We start from the raw sequence: 8,891 nt of genomic DNA, 5'->3' as shown, positions 1-8,891 counted from the left end.
AATTAAAATTAGACTTCTACGCTATACTTGTATAACGTATCGTAGAGGAGCGGAATTACAAGTCTAATTTTAATTAGATTGTCTTGCTAGTTACTTTAGCTGTGAACATTGTTGGTGTTGTCAGATATGTGATTTTGGTCCAGAATTTTTTCCCCGGGGGATGGGGTTTTATTACACAGGTAAATTGCAAAAACGTAATGTTAAGGTACATCTCTAGCTTCTGATCTATCGTTATATATGGAAATGTAGTAACACCTTTTTTGCGGAAACAAATGTATATATTTTTACGAAAAGTCGTGAAAATGTAACCCCCTCGCTTTTGAATTTCTTCAAACATTCTATTTTAAATCACACTTCCTTTTTGGAACAATCAACATAGAAAAGATTTATATCATTGTGTGATTAAATCGGACTGTTAGGCAGACCTCAATGTACCATTCTTAAATGGATTTCGAAAGGTTGTTACTACGAAAAGTGCGACGTATTGTATATTCGTTAACATCGCTAAGCTGTAATTGCATTGGTAATTGCATTATCATCTATCCAGCTGCACAATATACGCTTACTCCAGTGGATGTCATATACAGCCCTGTATTATGTTACAATGTGAGTAATGAAATTAATGTAAGCTGTATTAAGACCATCCATTAATTAACCGTAGGATCATTAGTTGGATAAAATGGCTAATAAGCAGTAGACATGTATTTGGCTTAACAGCTGGTTAAATTTTACATTAAAAAAAAATAATGAAAAGTGTATATACTATAAGGGCTACCGGTATATATCGCCATGATAAACACGAAAACGGCAGCAATTTCACAAACAGTTCAATATGCACTTTACCCAAAGCTAAGAAAACGTTGATCACTCTATATCTTGGTCCCTGTTTACAGTTAGCCAGTTACATATACATGTATAATAATTGCATATATATATTTAAGATTTCTCAATCGTTTCTTCTAACGAAAACTTAGAGGAGGAATGCTCCGAAAGCGGTATTGATGCCTTAATTCAAAGATGGCTTAGCTTATCAAAATGCCTTCTGGTGCTTTGGGCGTGTATAAAATTAATTAGCCAGCATTGCAGAAAAATATAAATAAAGCAGAAAAAAATGAAATTTTCGCACTAATCGCTATCTACAATGTATGTATGAACCACAATATAAGTATTCTATTGTTTATGTTTACATCCCACCTTTCTGAATCTATTCACGTAAATCGACGTTATTGTTTGTATGATATTTACTAGGGTCTCAACGTCTCTCAACATTAGACGGTAATTATATTTTAAATATTTGGGTGCGATTTTAAATTAAATGTGTTCTGTACTGAATTACCGTTAGTTAACAGTGCATTCTGCCTACCAGGTATTAAGGAACTGTTTAACTATACTTGTTAAAAATAACAACCAACAAATTGTAGTAAAATGATCAATTTAATAATAATATATGGAGATACATGTTCTATATATCACAAACAAAATAATATCGTGTAACAAAGAAACGGATGATACAGAGACAGAGGGCTACAGTACTTGACAGGTAAGTACCTAGGTAGCTTCCGTGTGTTCAGGTTGGCTGTATAAGCATGTCAGCTCATACTAGATGGTGACCATGCACAAAGTTCAGATTCCAATCACAACATGGCATTTGTTCTATTTCATTGACTTACAGAAGATGTATAAAAATAGAAAATTTAAATGAAAGTCAAACCACACATTCTGGCTTTTCATTTACATAAATCAATGTATTCATAGGAAAATCAATTCACATTGAACTTAAGGAACATTTAAACAAAACACATATAAAGAGAAATACATGTTAAATGCATATATAAATGCTTGCGTAAATATAAACAGGTGCTATCAAATTCTTAAACTCTCCAAATTTATATTGTGTATTTGACTTAAAATATTATGACTGAATTTAAAACAGATCTTTTAAGCTCAGAGATTTATTTTGGGAGAGTAAAAGTTCAACACAAACTGGATACATGAAGGGTATAACAATACACCTTGTCACTACTACCTAAAGAATATACTACTTGGAAGAGAAACTCAGTTTTTGCAGAATGTTCATTTGTGAACCATTGCTCTTTTCCTTTTTACTCCCCCTTCATTTAATATCAAGTCAGCTAGAGAGGGGGGAGGGCTTTGCTAATACTGAACTTATGGTTGTTTGATTGACTTCTGATGGCACTAGCAATGGCTGGTAGAATGCCGAGGTGGATCTCACAATTCACACAATACAGAGGTGGAGCAATCAGTCTAAAATGGATCGTGTTTTACCAAAGTTCATCCCACTCTGAGATGCCCCCCGATTTGACCCCGCTTGTAACCCAATTACAGTCTGACCCGCTTTTAATACATCCTCATCGAAATTCCTAGGATTTGAATCCGCTTCTTTGGGCCCTAATGAGGGACCCATAAAACCATTCTTTTGTGTCTGAAAATAAAGGATTTTTTTAAAAAAATGATTTTACAACATAAAAATATTACTGCATGAATTAATTTTGCTGTTTGTTATTAAGGATAAATTAGTTAAAATAATCATGTAGTAAAAACCAATTTCCAATTTTTGTTCACTTTGGAATGTACCAAGACTTACAACTCGTCCTAATGCATAAATTCCATTCACTACTTGTGTCATATTTTGGCGCTCATACAAGTCCACGACTTGGAAGATGTCTATTTTTTTACAGCCATAGTTTTCTGCCGCCTTCAGGAAGTTCTCGATGTTCTCCATCATTTTGAAGGCCATATTGTTCTGGTTAATCTTCTTAATAGAACCAGGTTTTATCGTATTCATTAAACTGCAATCAAAAAATACTAATTGATCATCATGAATATCAAAGTTTCTTTAGTTTATGAGTTTGAATACTGTAAATTCCTAATTAAACGCGAGGAATTAATATCCGCGTAAAATCGCGAGAAGCACATCTCGCGAATTTTAAAATCTTGCTTTTAATTTTCGGATATATGTAAATTACATGAAACTATGATAAAATTTCGGCAATCACGATTTTATGTTCTCGCGGTTTGTTGGAAAATCGTTCAATCGCGGAATTAAGTACTCGCGTAAAATAAGGAAACTACAGTATTTGTCTCTAATCCTTTGACTTGTTATACTATAGATTCTGATCATTATGCAAATACATGTACTTAATTCCATGATTTTGCCAATTTGTATCAAATTGCGAGAACGTTACATCCAAGTGCTGAACTTTTGCAATAATTCCATGAATTATACAATTACAAAAAATGATACACGGGAGATTTTAGACTCAATAAAGAGAGCTTATTATCATCATATTAAGTGGATTTTAAATCCACAATGTCATGTATATTAATGGAATCTACAGTTCTGTATAATTTTTATTGTATACAGGAGAAACCAACGACAGTAAAAGGGTGAAGCAAGATGTACTAATGAAGCAATGCTAAGTCAACTCACTTGCATAGAACTACTCCATTCTTCAGAGACTCCTGAAACGCCCGTTCTCCAAGTGGAGTATTTGGATCCGCTCCCTAAAAGACAAGATCAGATGATATAATGCACATATATATCCATTATAACAATGAATTGTTATTCATGAAGCTATCAAGTACTTACAGGCACTAGTTCGATTTCTAGGACCGCCTCTATCCATGTCCGAGCACCCTGTTCCAGTTCTTCACTGTACTTTCCTTTGATCTAAAATTAGTTTGAAGTTGATAATTATTAAGGAGGTAAGGGACACTTCCATAATGTGACGTACTATTTATAGAAATAAGCAATAAAATGAAGTGTAACTTTATAAATAGTTTCTTTCCCAAAATTGTCACCTAACAGTGTAGCGCTGTGGGTTGGATTGTTCACTATGAATCTGTAAGTCATGAGTTCGAATCCTGCTGGGGTTTTTAAAATTTTTACCTTTCCAAATAGATTTTTAACATATTTTTTTGGTTAAATATTGTAAAATTTGAAAACTCTAAACTGTTAAAAGTATTTTAATTGTAATGTACTTTTAATTCACATTAATATCGACAGATGTCCCATACCACATTACCGGTAACTCAAAGAACCATTTGTGCCCCTTTTCATAAGCAATGACACTGCAAATTGCATTTATTCACTGATGTCTCTTTGGATTATTTCAATAGCTTTGATTAACATTTATTAAGAAATGAAAACGTTTAGGAACTATTTCTGTATGCTTTTTTATGCAATGATACATAACTCCAAATTGCATTTACTTCCCTTGGCTACTCCCTCTTTGCAATACATAATGTACTGTTTTAAATGTATGACTGACAGATAGGAGAGAGGATCACCTGATCAACAAACCTTTGATCTGATCACCTACCATCCATAACTCATTCATAAAACAGAAAAAAGATGAGGGGTGCTTCAGATCTCAGTCTTTGCCATAAACTTGGTGACCTTTCAACTTAAAAGCTCTAAAATCCCTCTTGTATAAGTATCAACGGCCAACTCAAACAAAATCTTCAACTGTTTCTAAAATTGATATATGAGTATTTGAAGATCAAATAACAAATCCAAGTTACACAAGATGTCATTGCGAGAGGATATCAAAATTAATATAGCTGTATACGGAAGGTCTGCAGGGTCAAAACATAAATGGGCCTTTGAATATTGCCTTCAGGAAAAGTTTCTTAAATCAGCAGGAACTAGTTGTTCAATTTTTACAAAAAGGTTCTTAAATGATCAGTATAAAGATTTGAAAAGACAGGAAATTTTGGTACAAATGTATAAATTTTGTATAAAAGCATGACTGAATTTAAATGTCAATCTATTTAATTATCAACAAAAGCAAGCTCTGGAGTCCGATTCTTTATGTGTAACTGAAGCCAAATAAACAATTCTGTAGGCATGAATAATTCTGCAAAAATGTTTATTTCCATGTTGTGATGTCCTGTCATGAATAAACATGTCATTTATATTTAATTCCCTTTATTTTTACAGAAGCAAGGGCACATGCGTAAATAAACTAAGAGGCATGAGAGAAAAACATCCTCCTGACAAGAAAATTTTTCAGAGGATCCAACCGAAGTCATAAGGAAGGAGGAAATGACCTAGGTTTATAAAAAGAGCCTTTATAACACTGACAATAGCTAGGTGACACTATCTTGAAATCTGAGACGGTACAGTATTTTTTCAACAGAGGGTTGAAGTTTTGTGACTTTTCTCACCTTTCTCTGGACTTCGCCAGTCAATCCAAAGGCGTGGGGCCTATGAGCCATGGCGTCTGAAATGAAAATAAAAATCATGAATATTGTGTAACAAGATGCAGTCCTTTTTTAAAGCAGTATCAAATACATGTACCTTATATATTGTTTGAAGATATACTTGTGTGGGTTTTTTTATCTAATGCACAAGTTTTTATGCTTAGTCTAATTGTTAAAGAGGAATTAATTTAGCCAATGATATGGAGATACATGTACCGGTATGCTTCTCTCATCTTTCCTGTGATGTAAAATACAATTTTGAATGGTGCAATAACAAATAAATACCCTGTTGCTTTTAAAATATTAATTAATGTGCATGGTTCTCCTCTTTCCTTCTTTGTGCTTATTAGCTGTCTGCATTATGTATATGTTTGTTCACCATGCATTTTTTTGAAGGAGCACTTACATTGGTAAATTCAAATACTCAGAGAATGATATACATATATACCCAATAATACATATATACTCTTCTATCCTCTTTCCTGCTTTACGTTCATTAGTTACAGTGTAAAAGTTTGAAATGCATCTTTTGAAAGGTAATTAAAAATCTCAGATGATACCAGCTGTAAACCAATTCTCTCCTCCTTCCTTATTATCTCTGTTTATTAGTGATGTTACTGTGTACATGTTTTATGTGGACAGATTTTACAGAGACACCATAAGAAGTTGTAACTCTTCAGTCCTCTTTATTCCTTCCTGTTAATGATATATCTCTGCTTTCATGTATTATGTATACAAACATATACACCTTTATTTATTTAAAGGGCACCAAAACTCAAAAACTCAGATAAAATACATGTACTTTTATTCTCTCCCCTCTCCTTCTACATGTACAATGTTCATTAGCTGTGCTATGGTGTATTAATATACACGTTTCACTTGACGGGGTATGAGAGGTCAGTGCCTGATAAAGACAACAAGTAGTGCATGAAAGAACATATATCTTCTTCAGTCTCAGGTGACACCATGAGAAATAAAGTCTTCATTCAGATTCATGGTAATCTGAGACCACAAGACACATAAGCAATCCATGAAGCAACCAGATAAACTAGCTGCAACAGGTGCCCCCTGGCTTCTCTTTCATTCACATAAAAAGGGACTACAAGTGCAGGTACTAGCTGCGTGTGTACTATGCAGGTCCCTGACAGAGGTACAGACTGATGACTGTTTTATTACAATTCATACAAGTGCTATGTAAGGATCTGCAGTAGTTTGAGATTCCTATGGAGAACAGTGTGTTACACCACACTGAAATCAGACCGGGAGTCATTTATTACCTAAGCAAATTAACAATCATGGCGAAATTGGTATGAAGCCAGATTAGTTGCATAATAATGCGGCTATTTATCAATCATTTAAAGCTTTATCTCCACCACTGAAAGTCCCTATGGCCCCTCACTCTCCACACAGTAGTAGAGCTGTGTTAGCAGTTAGAGTCCCTTATATAATGGATCAAGTATTTGCTTTAATCTGAAAACACAACACTTGTATATAGACGGTAAAATGTCCTTCCATTCTTGACAATCTTACAAGCTGTGGAGATTCTAACTTTGTGACTGTGGAGGTGCATAGTGGAGTGGTACTACAGTCCACAGGAAACTGAATCAGTTCTACACTACTGTCAGGTGCTTGTCTGTAGCCGGATAAACAGTCAAATAACCATTGTTGTTTTAAATGGCTTTTTCTTACTACACACTTTAAATTCTGTATAACAATGACACACATACAAAAGTTTTGAAGAAGAGAAGGGGAGCAGGGTTAATAGCTACCAGTCATTGACCTGTTGAATTTTATCATTTTTCTGTAAAATGTGTTCCTTATGTAACCTGGACAGGAAATAATAAAAAGACAATTAATATCAATCTACTTAAACAACAAAGAAATATAATTTACATATTTCATGGCCAGGCCATGGAAAAACTTCCCTAACATTTAAAACGTTTTCATTTTATTATGTTGGTAATTAGCTAACTTACACATTTTCGCATTTCAAAACAATGTCTGCATCTATGAGTATCATAACAAATGATAAAGCAGGGGTCAAAAGGGTGTGACAGAACAATCTGTGTACCCAGCTAAGGTTTTATGACACAAATATCAACAAAGCTTGAAGAGAACTTTAAACAAAATCATCATGGCCTTTATTTTGTTAGTGAATAGTATAATCTGTTTATGGGTGGCCGTTTAACAGTTTCTTCCTGATTTTAGTATGTCCTGCAGACATGTCTATACACCGCCGGGGATAGTCAAGCCCAAAATCACCTTTCTGGTGACACAAGAATTATCCAACAGGACATGTCTTGATGACATGCTAAAAAGTAAATAAAAACATTTCCTAAAAAGTTGACAATGCTGTCCTTGGAAATCAGATATTGATATATATCTCTGATGCTGCCACTTGACGTAACGGTCGTCCGTGTACATGTATAGTTCATATTTGTAGAGAAGGGAGAATGCGGCACTACGGCGTGACACATTCCACACATTCCCAGGTAGCAGATTACAACACATGGCGTGATAGGGTCCATAAACGATACAAAAATTTCAAAATGGCCTATTTGAAAAAAGAACTATTGCTTATAAAAATTCAAAAATAAGCGCACAGCTACAAAAAATCGCATGTGCAAAACCACCTAAATCCGGCCTTGAATACGCCGGTATGCACTGCAAAAGTGTCTTACCTGTTTCACACCTGTCTCAGGTAAAGCAGGTAACCAAAGCAAGTGATCCGTGAGACTGCTGTGCTCCGTTAGTACCAATAAGCTGTGACGATTAATCAGTACTTTGGTAGTGTATTACTCAGCAGTTGGTCAATGAACAGCGTCAATGCGTAGTGTCCCAACAGAGTAACATTTCCTTATTTGGAAAATAGGTGGCGCGCGAGAGCAAATGTACGGAGGCCAATATTGATTAAAATTGTAAAACTTTCCTGTCGCAGTCACCTAATGGAATTCGGTTGAGTGGGGCATTCCGCGATCTGAATTTCGTGGGATTTAAATTCAGTGGCGTCGGAAACAAATTGATTGAAGGCGTGGGGGGGGGGGGGGCTAGATTTATCAAAATTATTGACAAGCAAAAAAAAAAACCCAAAGGTTTGGTTATGGTTATGTCTAACTTTGCAAAAGCGCCCCCCCCCCTATGGCTCCGACCACCTATAATATTTCTACTATAAGCAGTGGCGTCGGAAGCAAATTGAAAGTGGGGGGGGGGGGGGGCTAAACTAATCCTCAGAAATCTTGACAAAACCTTATTCCCAAAATCATGAAAATCCTAATCCTTAATCCACTGGGGGGGGGGGGTGTTATACCTTTAGTATACCTATACCTAGACTCCAACATATTTCAATCTCTTCAAGGAAAATTTAAGAACAATTATGTTTCCTGCGAGAAAAAGTGGGGGGCTGAACCCTTTATGATGCTAGTAGCCTAATGGTTAGGTCTAACTTTGCAAAACAGGTGGAGGGGGAGGCTAAGCCCCCCCCCCCCCCTCCCCTAGCCCCGCCGGTTCCGATAAGAACAATTCATCGAGAAAGCTCCAATATTTTACGAAGTGTAGATTTTTTTCAATAATAGGTACGATTTTTTCCCCCATTTTTATTATTCATCTAAATAAAGATCTTGTATTAAATTTTACACCGGATTACGATACACTGCAGCTGAAGACTT

The 8,891-nt window shown here is 35.2% G+C and overlaps 1 protein-coding gene and 1 long non-coding RNA gene across 3 annotated transcripts; one reads left to right on the top strand and one right to left on the bottom strand.

Annotated features, from left to right (window-relative positions):
* The first annotated feature begins 21 nt into the window (after positions 1-21).
* LOC136273217 (uncharacterized) lies at positions 22-5,330 on the top strand. The gene is made up of 3 exons (XR_010711434.1): positions 22-179; positions 3,386-3,726; positions 4,964-5,330. It is a non-coding gene; the product is annotated as an uncharacterized lncRNA (long non-coding RNA).
* On the bottom strand, positions 1,416-8,091 carry LOC105340926 (muscle-specific protein 20). Of its 2 annotated transcripts, none has more exons than XM_011447192.4 (6): positions 7,908-8,091; positions 5,191-5,246; positions 3,611-3,691; positions 3,452-3,525; positions 2,606-2,810; positions 1,416-2,443 (listed from the first exon to the last, which is right to left on the bottom strand). In XM_011447192.4, the coding sequence occupies exons 2-6, from the start codon at positions 5,239-5,241 to the stop codon at positions 2,261-2,263; spliced, it is 594 nt and encodes a 197-aa protein (XP_011445494.3). In that variant the 5' UTR covers positions 5,242-5,246; positions 7,908-8,091; the 3' UTR covers positions 1,416-2,260. The 2 variants fall into 2 exon arrangements, with proteins under 2 accessions (XP_011445494.3, XP_034301868.2); XM_034445977.2 differs by lacking the exon at positions 7,908-8,091 and adding an exon at positions 5,324-5,347.
* Between the last annotated feature and the right edge of the window lie 800 nt (positions 8,092-8,891).

Source organism: Magallana gigas, chromosome 2 (genome assembly GCF_963853765.1).
Source record: "Magallana gigas chromosome 2, xbMagGiga1.1, whole genome shotgun sequence".
NCBI lineage: Eukaryota > Metazoa > Mollusca > Bivalvia > Ostreida > Ostreidae > Magallana > Magallana gigas.
The sequence above is the reverse complement of the archived record's forward strand: the minus strand, read 5'-3'. Positions and strand labels throughout refer to the sequence as shown.